At 37.5% G+C, this 25,794-nt stretch overlaps 1 protein-coding gene across 5 annotated transcripts in view; it reads left to right on the top strand.

Moving 5' to 3' along the window:
* Positions 1-25,794, top strand: part of SBF2 (SET binding factor 2) — a 478,855-nt gene that overhangs the window by 274,823 nt on the left and 178,238 nt on the right. For all 5 annotated transcript variants that reach the window (XM_039470842.2, XM_039470843.2, XM_074401080.1 and 2 more), the window contains exons 14-16: positions 16,857-17,061; positions 21,282-21,391; positions 23,025-23,174. In XM_039470842.2, the coding sequence (XP_039326776.1) occupies positions 16,857-17,061; positions 21,282-21,391; positions 23,025-23,174 (465 nt within the window). The remainder of the gene's footprint in view (positions 1-16,856; positions 17,062-21,281; positions 21,392-23,024; positions 23,175-25,794) is intronic.

The raw sequence follows: 25,794 nt of genomic DNA, 5'->3' as shown, positions 1-25,794 counted from the left end.
GCTTTGCCTGCATCTATTGAGATGATTGTGTGATTTGTGGTTTTTAATTCTGTTTATATGATATATCACGTATATTGACTTATGTGTATTAAACCATCCCTGCAGCCCTGGTATGAAACCCACTTGATCATGGTGGATTGTCTTTTTGATATGTTGTTGGATTTGGTTAGCTAGTATTTTGTTAAGGATTTTAGTATCTGTGTTGATCAAGGGTATCAGTCATAGTTTTCTTTTTTGGTTATGTCCTTTCCTGGTTTGGGTATTAGGGTGATGCTGGCTTCATAGAATAAATTAGAGAGGGTTCCTTCTTTCTGTGTCTTGTGGAATAGTGTCAAAAAGATTGGTACCAATTTTTCACTGAATGTCTTATAGAATTCTGCTGTGAATCCATATGGTCCTGGACCTTTTTTTGTTGGTAATTTTAAAATTACCATTTTACTCTCATTGCTTGTTAGTGATCTGTTCAGGGTATCTAATTTTTCTTGATTTAAGCTAGGAGGGTTGTATTTTTCCAGGAATTTGCCATTCTCTTCTAGGTTTTCTAGTTTATGTGTATAAAGGTGTTCATATCTTTTGTATTTCAGTGGTCAGTTGTAATATCTCCTCTTTCATTTCTTAGTGAGGTTATTTGGATTTTCTCTTTTCTTTTCTTGGTTAATCTTGCTAATGGTCTGTCAATTTTATTTATCTTTTCAAAGAAACAGTTTTTGTTTCATTTATTTTTGTAATTTTTTTTGTTTCATTTAGTTCTTCTCTGATCTTAGTTATTTTCTTTCTTCTGCTGGGTTTACATTTGGTTTGTTCTTGTTTCTCTGTTTCCTTGAGGTATGACTTTAGATTTTCTGTTTGTGTTCTTTCAGACTTTTTGATGTAGACATTTAGGACTAGGAATTTTCTTCTTAGCACTGCCTTTGCATCCCAGAGGTTTTGATAGGTTGTGTCATTATTGTCATTCAGTTCGAATAATTTTTTAATTTCCATCTTGATTTCGTTTTTGACTCAATGCTCATTCAGGAACAGGTTATTTAAATTCCATGTATTTGCACGGTTTTGAATGTTCCTTTTGGAGTTGATTTCCAGTTTTATTCCACTGTGGTCTGAGAGACTGCTTGATATAATTTCAATTTTCTTAAATTTATTGAGGCTCATTTTATGGCCTATCATGGTCATCTTGGAGAAAGTTCCATGCACTGTTGAATAGAATGTGTATTCTATGGTGGTTAGATGAAATGTTCTGTATGTATCCTTAAGTCCATTTGTTCCAAGATATGGTTTAAATCCATTGTTTCTTTGTTGACTTTCTGTCTTGATGACCAGTCTAATGCTTTCAGTGGAGTATTAAAGTCCTCCACTATTACTGTGTTGCTGTGTATCTCATTTCTTAGATCTATTAATAATTGTTTTATAAATTTAGGATGTCCAGTGTTAGGTGCATATATGTTTAGGACTGTGATATTTTCCTGTTAGACAAGGCCTTTTACCATTATATACTGTCCCTCTTTGTTTTTTTTTAACCACTGTTGCCTTAGAGTTTGTTTTGTTTGATATAAGACTAACTACCCAGCTGGACATGATGGTTCATGCCTGTAATCTCAGCACTTTGGGCGGCCAAGGCAGGAGGATCACCTGAGTTCAGGAGTTTGAAACCAGCCTTGCCAACATGGTGAAACCCTGTCTCTATTAAAAATGTAAAAATTAACCACGTGTGGTGGCAGGTGCATGTAATCCCAGCTACTCAGGAGGCTGAGGCAGGAAAATGGCTTGAACCTGAGAGGCAGAGGTTGCAGTGAGCCAAGATCACACCACTACACTCCAGCCTGGGTGACAGAGCAAGGCTCTATATCAAAAAAAAAAAAAAGAATAGCTACGCCTACTCACTTTTGGTGTCCATTTGCATGAAATGCCTTTTTCCACCCCTTTACCTTAAGTTTATGTGAATCCTTATGTATTAGGTGAGTCTCCTGAAGGCAGCAGATGGTTGGTGAGTTCTTATCCATTCTTCAGTTCTGTATCTTTTAACTGGAGCGTTCAGGCCATATACATTCAATGTTAGTATTGAAATGTGAGGTACCATTGCTTTCATCATACTCTTCATTGACTGTGTACTTTGGTTTTGTTTTTTGTTTTTGCTTTTTAACTTGTATTTTTGTTTTATAGGTCCTGTGTGATTTATGCTTTAAAGAAGTTCTGTTTTGATGTGTTTCCAGGATTTGTTTCAAGATTTAGAGCTCCTTTTAGCAGTTCTTGTGGTGGTTTGGTAATGGTGAATTCTCTCAGCATTTGTTTGTCTAAAAAATGACTGCATCTTTCCTTCGTATATGATGCTTAGTTTCACTAGATACGAAATTGTTGGCTGATAATTGTTTTGTTTGAGGAGGCTGAAGATAGGGCCCCAATCCTTTCTAGTTTGTAGTTTCTGCTGAGAAATCTGCTGTTAATCTGATAAGTTTTCTTTATAGGTTTCCTGTTGCTTCTGTCTTACAGCTTTTAAGAATCTTCCTCATCTTAACTTTGAATAACCTGATGACAATGTGCCTAGGCAAAGATCTTCTTGCGATGAATTTTCCAAGTGTTCTTTGTGCTTCCTGTATTTGGATGTCTAGGTCTCTTGCAAGGAAGGGGAAGTTTTCCTCAATTATTCTCCCAAATATGTTTTCCAAGCTTTTAGATTTCTCTTCCTCAAGTACACCGATTATTCTTAGGTCTGGCCATTTAACATAATCCCAGATTTCTTAGAGGCTTTGTTCATATTTTCTTATTATTTTTTCTTTGTCTTTGTTGGTTTGGGTTACTTCAAAGACCTTGTCTTCCAGCTCTGAATTTCTTTCTTCTACTTGATTCTTAATTTCTTTATTGCTGAGACTTTCCAGAGCATTTCCCATTTCTAAAAGTGTGTCCAAAGTTTCCTGAATTTTTTATTGTGTGTTCTTTAAGCTATCTATTTCTGCGAATATTTCTCCCTTCACTTTTTGTATCATTTTTTGGATTGTCTTGCATTGGGCATCACCTTTCTCTGCTCACTCCCTGATTAGCTTAATAACTATTCTAAAATTTTTTTTTCAGGTAATCAAGAAGTTATTCTTGGTTTGGAGCCATTGCTAGTGAACTAGTGTGATTTTGGGAGGGTTTGGGGGGTTGTTGAAGAGCCTTGTTTTGTCGTATTATCAGGGTTGATTTTCTGGTTCCTTCTCATTTAGGTAGCCTTCATTAGAGGGAAGGTCTAGGGCTGAAGGCTGTTCACATTCTTTTGTTCCATGGGGTGTTCTCCTAATGTAGTACTCTCCCTCTTTTCATATGGATATGGCTTCCTGTGAGCTAAATTGCAGTGATTGTTGTCTTTCTTCTATGTCTAGCCACTGAGCAAGTCTACCCGGCTCCAGGCTGGTACTGGGTATTGTCTGCATAGAGTTCTATGATGTGAACCATCTATGGGTTTCTCAGCTACGAATACCAGCGCATGTTCTGGTAGAGGTGGTGGAGTATGCAGTGGACTCCATGAGGGCCCTTGGCTTTGGTGGCTTAATACTCTATTTTTGTGCTGGTTGGCCTCCTGCCAGGAGGTGGCGCTTTCCAGAAAGCATCAGCTGTAGTAGTGTGGAGAGGGACCAGCAGTGGGCAGGGACCTAGAACTCCTAAGATTATATGCCCTTTGTCTTCTGTCTGCTACCAGGGTGAATAGAGTAGGACCATCAGGTTGAGGCGCCTGTGAAGTCTGCGAGCTGGATTTGAGCCCTCCCCTGAATTCTGGCCAGCAGCCTTCTTGCCCTGTTCAAATTGTTACAAAGTTCAACTAGAGAATGCATTAATTTTAAAAATATGCTATTAAATATTTTGTTCACAGAACTAGAAAGCTTCCTCGTTCTGTGATAGTTTTTTTGCCCTGGATTGTAAATTACAAGATACTACAGTTGGTACTGTATATCAAAATAGACCACATTTTTCAAAGTAATTTTCCTGTCAATCAGTGTGTTATGAAAACATCTTAGTCACAGACATTTCAGTTTCTCATTTGCCCTCATTGTGGTTTTCATTTGGTCTCTTGTAAGACATAAAGATTAGTCTCATTGGAGACCAGAACCACCTCAGACAGAATTGACCAATGCACTCTGCTTTGGCTTGGTACAGTGGCTGTCAGCTGGATCAGGAGTTTTGAACAGAGAGTGAGGGAAAACTTGAAAGAAAAAAAGCAAATTGACAAGTGACCACAGAAACACAAGGATGAAAATATTCCATGGATGAAGGACATACAATAAGTTAAAACGATTCGTATGTGGTAAAGTGTGAAATAACTGTTTGAACACCAGGAAAGAAAAGAGCCTAAAATGACAGAGGTTATTTGCATATGGAAAAATGGATTTGAGCTAATGAGTGTTATTTATTTCTCCTGCTGTGAAGCTTTGAGTCCTTTTACTAAAAAAAACTAAAGTAAGTGGGAACTATAGTCCTCCAGGGAGAAGTTGAGGGAAGATGTAATTTTTTTTTCATTGTGATTAAATCCTGACTTTAATAAACAAAAAAAATTCTAGAAGACAGAAATGTAACATTCTATATACTGTTTCTAATCTAAACATTGTCTTTTAATTTGTGGTTCTAACATATACTTTATCTGCATAGCAGATAACTTCTGCAAAGACAACTCAATAGAGCTAAAATTAGAGCCATATCATTGATTTAAATAGAATATTGGTATCCAAAGATTAAAATATAATGGTTACACATTTTCTCATTAGTCTTTTCATAAGGGAAAAATGAACATTAAAATTTTACCAATAAGGTAGTGGTTATTGGTTGTATATCTCTTGAAAAAATAAGAGAAATTAAATTATAAATCAAGTCAACTTTTGTTTTTGCCTATTTCAAACGTTTTTTAAATAATTTCAACTTTTATTTTAGATTTAGGGAGCACATGGGTGGATTTGTTAGCTGGGTTTAGTGTGTGATGCTGAGGTTTAGGGTGTGATTGTTGCCGTAACCCAGGTACTGAGCATAGTACCCAGTAGTCACTACTTTTCACCTCTTTCCCCCCTCCTTCTTCCCCTGTCTAGTAGTCCTCAGTGTCTACTGTTACTAGCTTTAATGAGTACCACTTACTTACCTTCTGGGGAAGATGTATTTTTAAGGAAATCATTAAGAAGAATTCAGGGTCAGTATCCTGACCCACAACAGGTATTGTTTAATTTAGTGATTTGATTAGATGGACCTTTTTGGACATTGGATTATTAATCATTGCTTTATCACATTCATTTGAAATGTGAGGACAAATTGGATAAAAGCAAGGATACTAAAAAATATGTTATTCCATTATTTCGGAGTTTCAAGTTCTCCATTTAGAATGTGACCGTTCTTTCAGGGAATAAATACTTTTTTTGAAAGAGAACAAAGTAAAGTTACTCATTATTTCTGAGTTTTAAGTTCTCCATTTAGTATGTGACCTTTCTTTCAGGGAATAAATACTTTTTTGAAAGAGAACAAAGTAAAGTTCAGAGGTTTCATATTAAAGCAAAAAATCCATCTTTTATGAATTACGCTTATCTAAGTTTTGGTAAATAGAAAATTATTAAATTCGGTTTTGTCAATTGCTAGTGGTTCATTATAAATTCTGGAAATATGTATGATCTGCCTGTAGTATTAAGGGAACAGTAATATTACTAACACATGCAGAGATAACATTCTTGTGCCTGTTAAAAGATGAATTTAGGCTGAGTGTGGTGGCTCATGCCTATGATCTCAGCACTTTGGGAGGCCAATGCAGGAGAATCCCTTGAGGCTAGGAGTTCAAGACCAGCCTGGGGAACCTAGTGAGACTCCATCTCAACAAGATTTTTTTGAAAAATTACAAGAGACCAGGTGTGGTGGCTTACACCTGTAATCCCAGCACTTTGAGAGGCTGAGGCAGGCACATCACTGGAGTTCAGGAGTTTGAGACCAGCGTGGTCAACATGATAAAACCCCATGTCTACTAAAAAATGCAAAAATTAGCCAAGCATGGTGACGCATGCTTGCAATCCCAGCTACTTAGGAGGTTGAGGCAGGAGAATTGCTTGATCCTGGGAGGCAAGGTTGCAGTGAACCAAAATCGCACCACTGCATCCAGCCTGGGCAAACAAAGCAAGACTCCGTCTCAAAAAAAAAAAAAAAGAAATTAGGTGTGATGATGGACACCTGTAGTCCACCTGTTCAGGAAACGGAGGTGGGAGGATCGCTTGAGCCCAGGAGTTCAGCAGAGGAGTTTGTGGCTACAGTAAGCTATGATTGAGCCACTGTACTCCAGCCTGGGCAACAGAGCAAGACCCTGTCTCAAAAAAAAAAATGAATTTAATTTCTATTTTAAATTACTTAACACAGAAGTACTTTAATTGACTGTTACTTGTAGATTATTAGCTTCTTTACTAAGAGGTAATACTTTCAGATTTCTAAACATTACACTTTATGTCATAACATTGGTTTAGTAAAAGTATAAATAAATTATTTTCCTGGCAACTGGCATGCCAGGATCTGTTACTTGAATTTAGTTGTTTATAACTATGCCCAATATAATAAATGTGTTTCTTGATTAGTATACTGAAACTTAAAAAAGAAATCTGTTAGAATTCTGTCAGAAGGAAAACTTGTGTTGTGTGCTAGTCTTTGTCTCTTGTTATGGCTGTGTAGAAGTAGTTACAGCATGATCATATGAGAAATTTCTGTTGACCTATTATAATAATAATAAATATTGAGTTCATGTATAAATATACAGCTTTTCGTTTCATGCCCAGTTGATAATGCAGGAATTGGCCCACTTTGGCTTTCAGAATCTTCAGCGTCTGCATGAGAGCACATTTAGCTACAATGTGCCAGGCGTGGGATTAAGTACTTTACATACATTAGCTCTAATCCTCATAACAACAGAGTAAGGCAGGTGTCATTATCCCCATTTTAGTGGGGATAATTGACTTAGAATTATATGGCTCTTAAGTGATAAAATCCAGTTTTTAAATTGGGAATTTTCATCTCTTCATTTCCTAAGCCTATGTTCTTTCACTATAAGGCTGAGTCATTTCCAATTGGAAAAAACAGTGATGTTTCCAGTCGTTGACTTTACATGTTGTTGTTTTTTTTTTTTAGACAGAGTCTTGCTCTGTTTCCCAGGCTGGAGTACAGTGGCACAATCTCAGCTCAGTGCCGCCTCGACCTCCTGGGCTCAAGCAGTCCTCCAGCCTCAGCCTCTGAAGTAGCTGGTACTATAGGCATATGCCAACACACCCAGCTAATTTTTTTGTTTTGTATTTTTGGTAGAGATGGAGTTTCACCATGTTGCCCAGACTGATCTGGAACTCCTGGGCTCAAGGGATCTACCCACCTTGGCCCAGGAGGTTGAGGCTGCAGCGAGCCAAGGTCCTGCTACCACACTCCAGCCTGGGCAATAAAATGAGACCCTGTCACACACACACACACACACACACACACACACACACACAGAGTCCCTGTCCTTTAAAAGTGATCATCATGAGATATTATTAAGAGACTGTATTACTAGGTAAGAGTCCTTTAGATGTCTTCTGCATTTCATGGGCCTTATTGGAAATTTTTTTCACAGTCTAATTTTTTTCACAATCTAATTATATTTCATTTAATTTAATAAATTATATTCTTTACTTAGTGCCAAGCATTTTCTAGATACATAATTCTCCTAATATCCTTCGGAAAAGGATACACAGACATGACAAGTAAGAATTTGTGACTATCCCAGTGGATTGTCATTAGATTGACTGAGATTCCTTCTACTGCTAAGATTCTGAAGTCTATGATGATAAAATCATTCATGAAGCAAACACTTTACAAAGTTAAAAAGCAGAACATGACAGTAAAGTTGCTTTCTTGGGTTATACAGGAAATTGCGGGAAGGGAGGCAGAATGGTGTCAATGCAAAGAAAGTAATCCACATGGTTCTATTCTTAACTAGTCAGTTTTTTTTTTTTTTTTTAATCACATTTCTAAAATTCCCTTTTGGTAAGCAAGAACCAACCATATAATTTGACTCTTTCCTTATTATTGGGTTGGAATTGAGACCTGGTTATTCCATTCAGATGTTTGTAAATACTTTATTGCACTGAAGTCTGGTATATGTATCTAGGCCCTCTTTTCATTTCCCTTTGAAGCACCTTAAAAATATACCATAATTTTCCAGTCTCTTCTCACCACTCCTTTATATTGCTTTTTAGTGAGGTGTCAGGGATGTGAAAGGATGTATGTGAGTAGAATGTAACTGAGCTTAGCTGCTCTTTTAGCTTTATGTAGCTTCCCGAATAATTAAGAAAAGCATTTGGTGACTTTGGTGGGTTAGGTGGAAGGAAGGAGAAGGAAACGACTAAATACATTAGAGACAAACTGTAAGCATTGTCAGGATTTATACCGTGAAGACTATTGGCAACACATCTATGCAGCTTTTCTTTCTATTCCCGATTGATAATGTAGGGGTTGGCCTAGTTTTTTGGCTTTCAGAATCGTCAGTGTCTGCCTGAGAACACGTTTAACTTCTTCCCTGCCCTATCCCTATGATTCTTTTTTTTTTTCCTTAAAGAGACAAAGTCATGCCCTGTCACCCAGGCAGGGGTGCGGTAGCTTGATCATAGCATATTGCAACCTTGACCCCCCAGATTCAAGCAGTCCTCCTGCTTCAGCCTCCCTAGTAGCTGGGACTATAGGCACACACCACCATGCCTAGCTAATATTTTGTAATTTTTTTGTAGAAATAGGGTCTCATTATGTTGCCCAGGATGATCTTGAACTCCTAGCCTCAAACAGTCTTCCCACCTCCGCCTCCTAAAGTGTTGGGATTACAGGGGTGAGCCAGTGCCCCCAACCTCTGTGATTCTTGATAAGCATTAATAAAGGACCACTAACAAATGTTTTTACAAAGTGAGAATATTAAGTAGGCCAAGACAAGAACTTTATAAAACCTCCGCTTCAGGGCATTAAGAAATCAGTTGAATATGTTTTACTGTTTACTAGTACAGTTTTCCTAATTTGTTTTGCATCTGCAATAGTTTAAAAATATTTACTTGACTATGTAATTTGTCTGACAATTTTTGTTTTGTTGTTTTTTTGTTTTTTATTTTAGAGATGGCATCTCACTTTGTTGCCCAGGCTGAAATACAGTGGCTGTTCCACAGGCATAAACATAGTGCACTACAGCCTCAAACTTCTGGGCTCAAGCAATCCTCCCACCTCATGCTCCCAAGTAGCTGGGACTACAGACACACATTACCATACCTGGCTTTGTCTGACAGTTTTAGTAAAAGTTCAAAAGTATTGGAAAACCCAAATTTCCTTGTAAAATAATATGAGATTTCTAATCGTGTGTTATAGATATTTCATTGCCTAGCATTGAACCAAATAGGTGTTAGAAGCCTAATGGTAGAACAAAACTCAAATACAAGAAATAACTAGTCCAAATCAAATAAAATCTACACCCTTTACATTTCTGCAAAATATTAATTTCACTACCATGCAGTTGTAATCTACACTGATAATATTTATACTGTTTACCAACTCTGAATAAAGGAATTTTTTAATTATAGGAAGGAATTAAGATTTTGTGATTATCTTTAGTCTTAGAGAGTCAAGACATAGACATAAACAACTTACATAGATTATGATGATGAAGTGAAGCACTACCCCAAAGCATAAGTTTCCAATTGCACCCCCTCTCCCATTCTGTCCTACTTCTTTGTTAGTTCACTTATAAGACAGGTTTATCATGATGTAATTGTTATATACAGCAAAATGTATACTTTTTAATCTCCAGTTATGAGTTTTGACAAATGCATGAAGTCGTACAACCACCAGCACCACAATAAGTGCATAGAGTATTTCTATCACCCCCAGAGTTCCCTAATGCTACTTTGTAGTCACATCATCCCACCACCTCAAATACTTGGCAACTACTGATCTGTTTTTTTGTCTCTGTAGTTTTACTTTTTTCATAATGTCATCATGTAGTTCTTTGAGTTTGGCTCCATTCACTTAGCACAATGCATTTCAGATTCAATCATGTTGCTTCATACAATTGTGTATTCCTTTTTCTGAGTGGCAATCCATTTTATGGATGGACTAAAATTTTATTTATCTGTTGACCAGCTGAAAGATGATTTTAGCAATGATGAATAAAACCACCCCAAACATTTGAATAGGTTTTTGTGTGAATATAAGTTTTCATTTCTCTTGTATGAATACCTAGGAGTTAGGATGCCAGAATGTATGGAAATACAGTATTCAATTGTATAGGAAACTGCCAAGCTGTTTTCCCAAGTGTCTATATTATTTTGCATTCTTACCAGCAGTATATTAGAGTTCCATTTGTGCCACATCCTTACTAGCACTTGGTATTGTCAGTTGGTTTTTTGTTTTTGTTTTGGTCTTGTTTTAGCCTTTCCAACAGGTATGTGACAGTATCTCATTGTGATTCTAATTTGTATTTCAGCAGGTGAGTGAGAGTATAGAACTCTTAACTGGTCACTGTATGTTGCGTTCATACTTGTAACAAGAGTACTTGTCTTAGAATAGGAAATCTCCATCTGGAGTCATGAATTAGAGCAGTGGTTCTCAGCAGGAGCAGCCCTCCCACCCTACTTCATTAAATTGGTCTGGAGACATATTTGGTTATCATAGTTGGAGGTACTATGCTACTGTCTTCTAGTGGATAAAGGCCAAGGATGCTTCTAAACGTCTTTCAGTACACAAGACACCCACTCTTCACCCCAAATAATTACCAAGTCCAAATGTCAATTAGTGCCTAGATTGGGAAACCCTGGATTATGACAACCAGCATATCAGATATTAAAGTCGTCCACCAAATTTATTTGTATTAAGGATAAGACATTCAATTGAATGTCTCAATCATCTCACAAGGATGTGATCCTATGAAGTTGGAAAATTGAGAATGAGTCCCTCCATCAATGTCATGTGCACTGCCAGGCAACTCTAAAGAGTCCGGTTACATTTTGACGATGTTTAACAATTTACTCCAGTGACAATATTCTCATCAACTGCATTTGAAAACAAAATTTGTGTAGTTTGCTGTCCCATATAGCTCTAAGTGTAACTGGTGCACATTTAATAATTTCAAATACTTGAATTAATCTGGGAAACTTGGTAAGCTCTAACGATATCATATTGATCTGTCACTCAGTGCTGAGACCAATGTGTAGGAAAAATTTTCTTTTTCCCAAGATGGCTGTTGCCTACTTTGAATTTCCAGTGGGGTTTGGGGCTTTTGGTTTGCTTTGCTTTGCTTTTATTTGAAATTAGTTCTAAGCCTTGTATTTTGTAACCCCTAGGCGTATTCTTACTTTGCCTGCCAAACTGGGGGGGTTGGGAGGGTGTTCCAGACCAGATGATGTGTGAATATGTCATTTTTTCACACCTGAGAAAAAATCATTGTACCTTGAATTACTGAAGTATACTCTTAAAGCAGGATTATAGAGACTATTCCTTGAAAATTGTTATCTAAGTTCAAAATTTTAAGACAGTACATTCTGCCAAACTTTATTCAGTAGTTTTGTTTTTATTATTATTACTTTGGGGAAAAATGTTGCCAGGTTCGCAGTGTTTAGTTGTCTAAACCCTTACTACTTTATATTTGCATTCTCTGGAATCAAAGATGAAAATTTGGCTGCTGCTTTGTACTGTCAGAAAATAATGGATTTCCTTATTTCAACAAGGAGATTCAACACAAACAGGGCTGTAGCTTTTAATGAGGTTGGTGACCTTCAAGGGACCAGTCCAAACATATTTTGAGTAAGAGCAGATGTTTTTAAGAATATGCAGAGTACAGGGAGCCCTACCCTTAACCTCCTCTCATTGCTGCTGTCCTCTCAAAAGTCATTATGTTACCAAGTTAGGTTCGAGGTGGCAAATGCAATCCTTCACATGTATCATGCTGCCCGTTAGAGGGCAGCAGTACACAGACTCAGGAGCCAGAAAACCAAATACCACTACATTCTGGGGCAGGAGTCTTTTTCAAATCTTCTAAATACAGTTAAATATATCATAATTTAACAAAATTAACCCCTAATCTGCCTTTTGGTGTAGAATCTCTGTACAACTACAGATATTCAACTTTGAACTTTGTTTTAACATGATTTTTAAAATGCTTGTATTCTAAATTGAGTATGGATTTGGTTTACAATATTTCTAATTGCTTCTGGGAAGACTGTTAATAACTAATAGCAACATATTTTTTTACATAAATGGTATCTATTTAAAACCTATAGGATACTACTACTATGATTATTAAAATATAAGTAGTTGGTAATGTGATGGAAATCTTGGGATAAAGAGATGGTTTTAGTTATAGAAACGTGGTACCATGCCGTAGAATATGCAGAGAATAAGATAATAAATATTTTTTGGCCAGGCACGGTGGCTCACACCTGTAATCACAGCACTTTGGGAAGCTGAGGTGTACAGATCACCTGAGGTCAGGAGTTCGAGACCAACCTGGCCAACATGGTGAAACCCCATCTCTACTAAAAATACGAAATTAAGTGGGTGTGGTGATGCATACCTGTCATCCCAGCTACTTGGAGGGCTGAGGCAGGAGAATCTCTTGAACCCAGGAGGTAGAGGTTGCAATGAGCCAAGATTGCGCCATTGCACTCTAGCCTGGGCAACAAGAGGGAAACACTGTCTAAAAAAACAAAAAAAAAAAAAAAGAGAGAGAGAGAGAGAATAAATATTTTTTAAATGAATGTAGCCTAAACTTTTAGAAAACAGACCTTAGATACATTCTGGGTTGGGGTGTGTGTGTGTGATCTAAAAGCTTTACTGTAATAGCTCATTCAATACTCATAAGAACCTTATGAAGTAGGTGCTATATTATTATCTTCCTTACAGATGTGAAAACTAAAACACAGGGGTAAGTAAACTGACACTGCACCAGATCACACTACTACGAAGTGGCCAAGCTAGGGTTTGAAACTAGGCATTCTAAAATCAGAGATCGTAAAGTAAAAATACATTGTTATACCACCTTTCTCATTGAATTGTCTAACCTTTCTCCCTGAATTGTCATTCCACCTGTCTCTATCATATTTTCTCATATAATCCTGTTTTGGGGCTCTCTATTCTTTTTTTTTTTTTTTTTTTTTTTTTTTTTTTTTTTTTTTGAGATGGAGTTTCACTCTTGTTACCCAGGCTGGAGTGCCTGGAGTGCAATGGCACGATCTCGGCTCACTGCAACCTCCGCCTCCTGAGTTCAGGCAATTCTCCTGCCTCAGCCTCCTGAGTAGCTGGAACTATAGGCACGCGCCACCATGCCCAGCTAATTTTCTGTATTTTTAGTAGAGACGGGGTTTCACCATGTTGACCAGGGTGGTCTCGATCTCTTGACCTCGTGATCCACCCGCCTCGGCCTCCCAAAGTGCTGGGATTACAGACTTGAGCCACCGCGCCCGGCCGGGACTCTCTATTCTATTCCATTTGTCCTTTTAACCCTTCACTAATAACAGTTGATGTACTATATTATTAAAGGTTTATGTAAGTTTTGATATCTGGAAATCTTAACTCTCTCACTTAACTGTTTTTCAGAATTTCCTTGACTGTTTTTGGTCTTTGTATATCCCTATAAAGTTTAGGATGAACTTGGCAAATTACAGGGCAAACTTTTTAGAAATTCTGACTAGAAGTAATATGTGCATTCTTCTTTTTCTTTTCTTGAGACAAGGTCTCACTCTGCAACCCAGGCTGGAGTGTGGTGGTACAATCATAGCTCGTCGCAGCCTTTATCTCCCAGGCTTAAACTCTCTTCCTCCCTCAGTCCCCGAGTAGCTGGGACTACAGGCAGGCACCACCATGCCTGGCTAATTTTTAATTTTTTTTGTAGAAATGAGGTCTCACTATGTTGCCCAAGCTGGTCTTGAACTCCTGGTCTAAAGTGATTTGCCCACTTTGACCTTCCAAAGTGCTAAGATTACATAAGCATAAGACACTGTACCTGTCCAATGCATCCTGCTCTATCTAAACCACCCCAAGTCATTTTTGGAACAAGACAGAAGGCTGATATATAGTGATAGAGAAAAACTATATACTAGAAAAAATACTGGCATTACTAAAATTATTTCTACTTTTATATTTCCATGTTTTAAATTTTATAATAAATATTTACTTCATGGGAAATATATTTAAAGTTTTAATTTTTATTATAAAGAAAGTATAAATAGAAACCAATGTAATGAATATACTTTAAAAAATTCAGATCTCAAGATCTACGTGAATTACCTGACCAGCCTGAAAAAAGATATCTACCCAATAAGTTTTAGAGAATTGATATTTATTCTTTTTGAGAAGACAAGATATGTGTAAAAGTCAATCCTAAAGAACAAAGAAGAACAGAAATACTACTTTTTGAAAAGGGCAGTTTTAGACACTACAGGCCAGTGTCATTGGTGTTGATTCCAGACAGAATTATAACACAGTTTTTCAACATTTGGTTTAAGAAGAGTGATTGCTAAGAGTTGGACTAAGGATTTACTTACTTATTTTTGCCTGTCTTTGCTAGATGGGAAATACAGAGCATGTATGAGGGCTGCTTTGACAAGAACAGATTTAAACCTGATTTCAACCTGATTTCAACCTGATTTCACCTTCTAAGGAGCCTTATATAAAATAAGCTTAAGTATATAATTTAAGGCAAAGTTGTTTGTCCTGCATCAGATAATAAGGAGTAGAGCAAGAACTGGAACCCATGCATTTTGACACTTAAAGCTGTATTATTTCTATTATATTGCTGAGACATGCTAACTATATCATTTGCCTTTGCCCAACCTTTTCTTTTGGGCCATATAACCAAAAAGAATTGTAGGAAGCAACCCTAAAACATGATGGCAGTTGGCCATTTTTAACTGTGAAGAAGATATATGGGAAAGTATTGAATTTAATCTACAGTATCAATAACATAAATTCAGTGGGAATAAGGAATTTTCTGGTTGTAAAGTATAAGTGCTGGAATTAGTCAAGAATAATTGTAAAGCAGCCTCCCCTGGAGACTTATAAAAGAATCGATTCCATTCTACCTGCAGTCTTTGAGATCTAATCCTGCTTAACTAGATGACTAGATAAAAGTTCATGCCAACCCCAAGAGTCTATAAAAATATTAACTGACACATTTAATTCAATTCTTGGAATCCTGATGTGTGTTCAACATTGTGTCCCCCTCATTAAGATGCAGTAGGAAGAGATTTAGAGTGACTGCTGTGTGCCAGGCAGTTTCTAGATGCAGTAGGTATGCATCTACCATCATGGATCTTTGTTTTATAGAGAGAAGGATAGACAATAAACAAGTTAAATAAAATGTAAAGTGTGTGAGAGAGTGATAAGTGATATAGAGAAAAATATAATGGGGATAAGGAGCATGTCGGGGGAGAGAGTGTAATTTTAGATAAGGTGATCGGGAAAGGTGGCTTTTGAGGTAAGAATGCAAGAAAGAAAGAAAGGATGCTGTACGGATTCATGGAGCACAGGCATTCCAGGCAGAGAGAACAGTAAAGTGCAACGGCTTTGTGTTAGGAACATGAAGTGTGTGTCTAGATCAGACGAAATGAAAGAAACCATGGTAGGACACATCAGATAGAAAGGCCAGATCTTGTTGGGCCTTGTAAGTTGTTGTTAAAACTTTGGGTTTTACTGTGAGTAAGATGAAGAGCTATTAGAATGCACAGAATGGTTATGTGATGAATTGACATACTCTTAACTAGAGAACGTGGTCTGTGAAGGAGTACAGGCAGAAGCAGGGGGACTGGGAGACTGTTGTACAGCTGTAGCTGTAACGTGAGGTGTTGGGCTTGAACCAGTGTTGTGAAACTGACCAGGTTGTAAACATTTTAAAGGTAAAGTCCACAAGATCTGCAGAGAAATGGACAATTGAGTGTTAGAGAATGGCATTAAAGATAACTCTAGCCGGGCGCGGTGGCTCAAGCCTGTAATCCCAGCACTTTGGGAGGCCGAGGCGGGTGGATCACGAGGTCAAGAGATCGAGACCATCCTGGTCAACATGGTGAAACCCCTTCTCTACTAAAAATACAAAAAATTAGCTGGGCATGGTGGCGCGTGCCTATAGTTCCAGCTACTCAGGAGGCTGAGGCAGGAGAATTGCCTGAACCCAGGAGGTGGAGGTTGCGGTGAGCCAAGATCGCGCTATTGCACTCCAGCCTGGGTAACAAGAGCGAAACTCCGTCTCCAAAAAAAAAAAAGATAACTCTAAGCTTTTTGCTTAAGTGATTGGAAAAAATAAATGTGCCATATACTGATGTGAGGAAGACTGAAAAAAGCAGGGTTAGAGGTGGGTGAAGATTAAGGGCTCCATTCTGGATATAAGTTTGGAATTTTTTTTAAATCCAAGTGAAAATACTGTATGGAAAGTTAAACATGTGGGTATCAAGTTTAGGAGAAAGCTTGCTTGAAGAAAAAAATGTGTGACTTATTGGTGTTTTTATGGTTTAAGGATGGGAGACTAGAAGTGTTCACCAAGGAATAAGTATTACTAGAAAAAAGACCCAAGGACTGAGCCCTGAGGTATTCACATTGTTAAGAGATTAGAGAGATGAGAAATAGATGAGAAATAGACAAAGATATAGCAAGAAGACCTAGAAACCAAGTAAAGAAAGTGTTCATTGAAGAGAAGACAGATGCCAGCTGTATCAGATACTGCCGACAGATCATGTAAGAAGTAAGATTTTGGTACTTCATATTTTATGGCATATATATGAATATATGTATTACCACTCAGCTCGTGTCCCTGTAAGCTCCCACTCCCTTCCTGGTGACCTGCCATTGTTACTTTAACTTTTGAATAATTTTACCTATGTCTGATATTACAGGAAAATCCAAACCCTCATATGGCATTCCAGAAAGTTCCACGCCCAACAGAAGGATCCCACTTGCGAGTTCATATTCTTCCTTTCCCAAAGATTAATGAAGCCCGGGTTCAGGAATTAATACAGGAAAATCTTGCTAAGAACCAGAATGCACCTCCTGCTACACGAGTAGAAAAGAAATGTGTTGTGCCAGCAGGTCCACCTGTTGGTATGTATTTGTCTGTCTGTTTTAAAAGTAAATTAAGACCGAAAAGAAAAAGTGTGCAATTTGATGAAGTTTCACAAAGTGAACAAACTCCTGTAGCTAGAATCAGAGAATTATCAAAACTCAGAAACCCTGTTTTATTTACTACCTCCCACAAAGGTAATCATAACCCAACCGCTGCCATTATAGAATCTTTTTTTTAAATAACATCTTTATTGAGATATAAGTTACATACTGTAGATTCACCAGTGTAAAATGTGCAATTCCATAATTTTTAGTATATTCAGAGACTCAGCCGTTATCACTATTTAATTTGAGAATATTTTTGTAACCTGAATGGAAACCTCATACCTATTAGCAGTCACTCCCCTTTTTCTCCCCAAACACCTCCTCCCCAGCTTTATATAGTAATCTACTTTCTGTCTTCATAGCTTTTGCCTATTCCAGACATTTTATATAAATACAGTTATACAATATGCAGTCTTTTGTGACTGACTTCTTTCATTTAGCATAATATTTCCAAGGTATATCTGTGTTGTTGCATGTATCAGTATTTCATTTCTTTTTAAATGTCTGAATAATACTCCATTGTTTGGATATGTATCACATTGGTTATTTATCACTTCATGGATATTTGAGTTGGTTCTATATTTTGGCTGTTAGGAATAATGCTACTGTGAACATTTATGTGCAAGATTTTGTATAGACATGTTTTCAGTTCTCTTGGGTGTGTACTTAGGATTGGAATTGTTGGGTCATATGGTAATTCTATGTTTATTGTTTTGAGGAGCTGCCAAACCATTTCCTAAAGCAGTTGTGCCACTTTACATTTCTGCTGACAGTGTATAAAGGTTCTAATTTCAGCCACTGATACTGAGCATCTTTTCATGTGCTATTGGCCATTTCAGTGTCTCTTTGCCCATGTTGAAATTGGGCTGTCTTTTTAGAATTGAGTTGTAAGCATACTCTATATATCCTATATATAAGTCCTCTAGATATATGATTTGCAAATTTTTCCCCGTTTTGTGAGTTGTCTTTCTTTATTGACTTTTATCTCTTTTTTCCAGCTATTGAAGAAGATTTATTAAAGTCTCCCATTATAGTAGTAGAATTGCCCATTTCTCAGTTTTTCCTGTTTTTCTTGATATATTTTGAAGTTGGTTAATTAGATGCATGTATATTTACAAGTGTATAGCATCTGGTGACTTATCTCTTTGCATTATGAAATATGAATTAGGTTGGATTCTCCAAAGGGAAAATTTCCAGATAGTAAACATATTTATTATAAGAAAATGTTTTCTGGCTGGGCACAGCAGCTCACGCCTGTAATCCTCACACTTTGAGAAGCCGACGTGGATGGTTCACTTGAGGTCAGGAGTTCAAAACCAGCCTGGCCAACATGGTGACACTCCATCTCTAACTAAAAATACAAAAAATTAGCCAGGCATGGTGACATGTACCTGTGGTCCCAGCTACTCGGGAGGTTAAGTGATTCTCCACGAGGAGAATCACTTGAACCCGGGAGGCAGAGGTTGCAGTGAGACAAGATTGTACCACTGCACTCCAGCCTCAGTGACGGAGCAATACTCTACCTCAAAAAAAAAAAAAAGAAGAAAATATGTTTTCTAATAACTCAGCCTAAAGAAAATTTAAAATACTGCTAAAGATATTTTAGAATTAAAAGTTTATAAACATAATTAAAGATGTTGCTCTTTCAATGAAGTATGTGATATTAATTGGAGATTGTAAGTTTTCTGCTCTAATATAGATATTCAGTTTATGCCACCAACCTATGTGGGAAGCACCAGAGCCCACAATTATGAATGAGCATTTCAAAGAGAAAAGTTGTGTGAAATAATCAGTTTAACCAGAAAATTAATGTTACATGATTAAAAATGATTTGAAGAAAACTGGTAAAATTCAAGTAATGTCTATAGTCTAGTTCGTTGTATTGTGCCAGGTGTTTTCCTTATTCTGATAAAACATAGTTATGAAAGATGGTTAGGAGGAAGCTGGGTGATGAGTACAAGGATCTTCTTTGTATTGCAGCTTATTATGAACCTATAGTCATTTTGATTAAAAAAAAAAAAAAAAGTTTAAGGCTGAGTGTGGTGGCTCACGCCTGTAATCCCAGAACTTCGGGAGGTGATCACCTGAGGTCGAGAGTTCAAGACCAGCCTGACTAACATGTGGAAATCCCATCTCTATTAAAAATACAAAATTAGCCGGGCATGGTGGCATATGCCTGTAGTCCCAGCTACTCAGGAAGCTGAGGCAGGAGAATCACTTGAACCTGGGAGTCAGAAGTTGCAGTGAGCTGAGGTCGTGCCATTGCACTCCAGCCTGGTCAACAAGAACGAAACTCTGTCTCAAAAAAAAAAAAAGTTTAGAACATTATTTGAAGAATACAAGTTTTGTATTGATGAGGTGAAAGGAATACTGTGAGTAAAATATGATAGTCTTTCTTCTTAGGTATGGAAGAAGGTGAAGGGATTGTGCCTTTAGATTCCAAAGAGTAGCGATAAAATACAAGTAGTCTTTTTAGCTTGAGAATTACTGATACTGTTCTCACTTATAAATGGGAGCTAAATAATGTGTACACATGGACATCAACTGTGGAATAATAAGATACTGGAAACTTAGAAGGCTAGGAGGGTGGGAAAGGGGTGAAGGATGAGAAATTACTTAATGGCTACAATATACACTATTCTGGGTGATAGATACACTAAAAGCCCAAACTTTACACTGTGCATTTTGTCCATGTGACAAGACTGTACTTGTACCCCTTAAATTTATAAAAAAAAAGAATTATTGTTAGTACCATTTAAACAAATGGCATAGTATAGTTCTTTGTGAACATATAAATTTTGTGTAAATACTACTTTCATTTATATCCTTCTAATATTAATAAGTTAAATTTATTTAGGTAACTAGCTTAGTAGTCTCAGTAATACGCTAGAATTTTCTAACCCTATGGTAAAAGGTGAAAGGTGATAAGTTTGCATGACTAAAAAGTGACTTTCCTAAGACAGTATAGCAGATAATTGATCATGATCATTTATCTTTTTTTACACTACTACTTTCTTTCAAGTTCCCTCTATTCAAATTTGTAATATCTAATAATTTGTGGAATGTAGTTTTTCTTTGGTAATATCTTAGAAATATTAACAATATTACTAGTTATAGACAAAGTTTAAAATAGATGTTTACTTTTTAATATAATTTTGTTTTGCAGTGTGAATTAATTTGCAGAAGAGTTAAGTGTCTCATTAGAATCTATCCTGTGAAATTATTAATTAACTAGCCTGACACTTCAACATGTAACCAAAATAATGATATGGAATAACTTCAATGCTTTGTAATAAGGGAAAAAATAAAGTGTAGGTCATATAAACAGTTTTTATTTGTTTGTTTTCTTTTTGTTTTTTGTTTGTTTGTTTGTTTTTTAAGAGACAGGGTCTCGCTATGTTGCCCAGGCTGGAGTGCAGTGGCTATTCACAGGCGCGATCCCACTGCTGATCAGCACTGGAGTTTTGACCTGCTCCATTTCTGACCTGGGCTGGTTCACTCCTCCTTAGGCAACCTGGTGGTTCCCCCACTCCCAGGAGGTCACCATATTGATGCCGAACTTAGTGTGAATACCCAATTGGCATAGCACATTACAGCCCAGAACTCCTGGACTCAAGAGATCCTCCGGCCTCAGCCTCTCGAATAGCTGGGACTACAGGCATGCGCCACCACGCCTGGCTATTTTTTTGTTTTCTAAAAAGAAATGCAGTCTCACTCTGTCACTGAGCTGTAGTTTGGTAGTACTATACTACCTCACTGCAACCTTGGACTCCTGGGCTCAAGTGATCCTCCCACCTCAGCCTCCCAAGTCCCTGGGATTACAGTACAAGTCACCACACTGGCTAATTTTGTATTTTTTGTAGAGAAGGGTCTTGCTATGTTGCCAAGGCTTGTCTCAAACCACCGGGCTCAAGGGATCATCCCACCTCAGCTTCCCAAAGTGCTGGGATTACCAGCGTGAGCCTTCACGCCCACCCTACAATCTTAAAGTAATAGTCTTTTTGCTTTCGTAATTACCAAAGGAGTTTAATTTATTTGTGCTTTCTTTATATTCTTTTACTAGTTTTGATAATGGACAAGGTGATAGTCTCTTTGCTTTTTTAATTACCAAAGGAGCTTAATTTATTTGTGCTTTCTTTATATTCTTTTACTAGTTTCAATAATGGACAAGGTGACGACAGTTTTCAACAGTGCACAGAGACTAGAAGTTGTCAGAAACTGCATCTCATTCATATTTGAAAATAAAATTTTGGAGACTGAAAAGGTAATAAAATACTATCTTTCCCAAGTAAGCATTTACCATTTCCCTTTCAGATTTTCATGCCAAGGTTACCAGCTGATCTTTTCTTTAATTCTATCCCTTTTCCTAATAAAGTATCCTCTCATTGTTTGGATCATTTTAAATGAATAGTGTGTAAGATTTAAAGCTGTTAGGCCAAGCTTGACCACCAGAAAAATATTTGTAGTAATTTTTTCTCTCTGGCTTTGAAACATTGTTCATAAAACCCTATTTTGGCATATTACTTAGAAACTTAACATTTTGTTTTATTTTTTATTTTTGGAGGCAGAGTCTCGCTGTGTCTCCCAGGCTGGAGTGTAGTGGTGTGATTTTGGCTCACTCCACCTCCCAGGTTCAAGTGATTCTCCTGCCTCAGCCTCCCGAGTAGCTGGGACTACAGGTCAACTCCACCATGCTCACCTCATTTTTGTATTTTCAGTAGAGCTGGGTTTCACCATGTTGGCCAGACTGGTCTCAAACTCTTGGCCTCAAGTGATCCAGCTGCCTCAGCCTCCCAAAATGCTGAGATTATAGGTATGAGCCAGCACCCTTGATCAAAACTTAACATTTTAAATATAATTTTATTTATTGCAAAGACTCTTTAGAATATGTAATGGATTATAGGAATTATGGTATTCAACTTAAATGTGCCTCCTTAGAGCATGTTTTCTTGCCTTCTTCAATGAAAACATGCTGGATATAGTATAACCCTTTCTTACTGACTCATTGTCATAGTTCTGAATATCTGTCTTCTGGGACTGGTAAAATATGTAAAAATGTTCGCCTTTACACTAACTGACCCAGTACTCTTTATATTTTGTGCTTTTTGATTTCTGTTTTTTTCTTAAGTTGGAGTCCTTCACTTCTCTTGCTTTCAACTTTCACATCCTATTTCTTACACCTGCCTGTAGTGATACTATGCCCTCCGACTTCCTTCTTATTTTCTACTTTGTTCTGATTTTTTAGGTTTTTAAGCTTATTATTATTGTGTGTGAAGTAAATTAGGTCCTACATGGTGGACTGAAGGAGACATCTTTATGGATATTGTTACAGTAAAGTGAAAGGAGTTTTAATGCATACACCTAGAGATACCTGTTTTTGCAACTCCGAGTCCTTTTTCTTTCCTTTTTATGATATTTAAATAAGAAGATATTATAGAACTTTCCAGTCAGAAATTAAAGCTGAATAGTGATTAAGCAGCCAACCAGTTTAAAAGTATAAAATCACCTATATTTTGTATTGTTTTAATTTTTCTTTCTGTTCTTGCCATGAAAATACTTACAGTTATAGAAAGAAGGTGTCTTACGTATCTATGCCTTTACTCATGATCTGAAGCAACAATGTGGTAACCAGTTTTGTTAAGGGGAAGAAAAAAAGTGAAATTAAATGTTTTTCAATTTATCACATAATTATCTTATATTTCTTGCTGGTTTATAAATAAAATAACTACAAATCTATTTTATCATTGGTCTTAGTAATCACCTCTTCCCTAGGAGTTTAATTTTACTAACTGTGTGAAATAAATTACAGGATGCGTTTGAATTTTCAGGATGATTGTTTGAAAGATACTGTTTCCCCAGTAGTACCATTTGGTCATTTGTACCTCTCTTGCCCGCAGACCCTTCCTGCTGCACTCAGAGCCCTTAAAGGAAAGGCAGCAAGACAGTGTCTTACTGATGAATTGGGTTTGCATGTCCAGCAAAACCGGGCAATATTAGACCATCAACAGTTTGACTACATAATAAGGATGATGAATTGTACTCTACAGGTAATTTGTAGTTTTTTCAGATGATTCCTCTTACTTGAGAATACTTTTATTTTTCCAGAGTATTTAGTAATTACCGATGTATCAGTTCTTGAGCCTACCACAACTAATACGATGAAGAGTCAGTATCTGTATCATTTCTGTCAGAAATATTTATTACCTGGCATAAATATTGAGTGTTTTTTGTTCTTTTCTCTTCAAAAATGCTAGATTATTTTACTAGTTCTCTAATATAAGCAAGTTCTTTCAAAATGAAAAGTAATCTTTAAAGCATTCAGTTATATATTACTTAATGTTTATATTATATCAGCCTTTTTCAGTCAATTTTCAGTTGTACTCTTCAGGCAGAGGACAATGAATGGTGGGTAATCCAAATGATGAATGAATTACTCAATTAAGTATTTAAGTACTTCCGGCCGGGCGCGGTGGCTCAAGCCTGTAATCCCAGCACTTTGGGAGGCCGAGGCGGGTGGATCACGAGGTCAAGAAATCGAGACCATCCTGGTCAACATGGTGAAACCCCGTCTCTACTAAAAATACAAAAAAATTAGCTGGGCATGGTGGCGTGTGCCTGTAATCCCAGCTACTCAGGAGGCTGAGGCAGGAGAATTGCCTGAACCCAGGAGGCGGAGGTTGCGGTGAGCCGAGATCGCGCCATTGCACTCCAGCCTGGGTAACAAGAGCGAAACTCCGTCTCAAAAAAAAAAAAAAAAAAAAAAAGTATTTAAGTACTTAGTGTTTGTAAAGCACCACAACAAAATTTCCACTTGGCTTCAAAATACATGTATGATCTTTCAGAAATAAACTTCCCACAAAACAGTGAAGACAATTTAGGAGAAGTTAATCATCTTGTTTCCTCATTCTGTGTCCCTTGTTAGATAGTCTGTGACATTGGCATTCTATTCCAAGGTAGTACAAAGTTCCTTTCTCAAGTATCTTGCATAGGTGGAAATGTAATTAAATATTAAGATTTCAAAGATCCTCTGTGGGACTCCAGAGTAATAAATGCATGTTAAATAGTGGTATATTGGAAAGCAAGAATTATAGGATATAATTAATCAAATTTATGAATGAAACAACACCTAAATAAATGAGAAAATACACCATGTACATGGATTGGAAGATTCAGTATGTTAAAGATATCAATTCTCCCTGGAACAATTTACAGAGGCAGTGCAGTTCCTATAAGAACCTTAAACAGAATAACAAAAGCCTTAAAATTACCAATATACTCCTAAAGAAAAATAACAAAGCACAACAATTTACCTTGTCAGATATCAAAATTTAGTTTAATATTATATTATTTGGCCTGGCACGGTGGCTCATGCCTGTAATCCCAGCACTTTGGGAGGCCGAGTGGGGCGGATCATGAAGTCAGGAGTTTGAGCCTGGCCAACATGGTGAAACCTGGTCTCTACTAAAAATACAAAATTGGCCGGGCGCGGTGGCTCAAGCCTGTAATCACAGCACTTTGGGAGGCCGAGGCGGGTGGATCACGAGGTCAAGAGATCGAGACCATCCTGGTCAACATGGTGAAACCCCGTCTCTACTAAAAATACAAAAAATTAGCTGGGCATGGTGGCGCGTGCCTGTAATCCCAGCTACTCAGGAGGCTGAGGCAGGAGAACTGCTTGAACCCGGGAGGCGGAGGTTGCGGTAAGCCGAGATCGCGCCATTGCACTCCAGCCTGGGTAACAAAAGCGAAACTCCGTCTCAAAAAAAAAAAAATAAAAATAAAAAAAAAAATAAAAATACAAAATTAGCCGTGTGTGGTGGCAGGTGCCTGTCATTTCAGCTACTTTTGGGAGGCTGAGACAGGGGAATCACTTGAAATCAGAAAGCAGAGGTTGCAGTGAGCTGAGATCGCGTCATTGCACACCAGCCTGGGCAAAAGAGCGAAACTCTGTCTCAAAAAAAAAAGATTATATTATTTAAGACAGTGTAGAATTGGCCTATTCATAAACAAATTGACCAATAGAATAAAATAGAAAGCCCAGAAACAGATGCACACATATATGGAAACATGATTTATGACAAAATTGGCACCAGTGGTGAAAAGATGTGCAGTTAAATTAATAGTGCTAGGACATGTACACATAATATACCATTGAAACAAGAAGTCCACACGTACCTTCCACGGTACACAGAATCAATTCCACATGTATTAAAGACTTAAATATGGGCCGGGCGCGGTGGCTCAAGCCTGTAATCCCAGCACTTTGGGAGGCCGAGGCGGGTGGATCACGAGGTCAAGAGATCGAGACCATCCCGGTCAACATAGTGAAACCCCGTCTCTACTAAAAATACAAAAAATTAGCTGGGCATGGTGGCACGTGCCTGTAATCCCAGCTACTCAGGAGGCTGAGGCAGGAGAATTGCCTGAACTCAGGAGGCGGAGGTTGCAGTGAGCCGAGATCGTGCCATTGCACTCCAGCCTGGGTAACAAGAGCGAAACTCTGTCTCAAAAAAAAAAAAAAAAAGACTTAAATATGAAGAGCCAAAAAAAGCCCATCTATGCCGGGCGCGGTGGCTCAAGCCTGTAATCCCAGCACTTTGGGAGGCCGAGGCGGGTGGATCACGAGGTCGAGAGATCGAGACCAACCATGGTCAACATGGTGAAACC

Source organism: Saimiri boliviensis, chromosome 6, assembly GCF_048565385.1.
Source record: "Saimiri boliviensis isolate mSaiBol1 chromosome 6, mSaiBol1.pri, whole genome shotgun sequence".
Lineage (NCBI taxonomy): Eukaryota > Metazoa > Chordata > Mammalia > Primates > Cebidae > Saimiri > Saimiri boliviensis.
The sequence above is the reverse complement of the archived record's forward strand: the minus strand, read 5'-3'. Positions and strand labels throughout refer to the sequence as shown.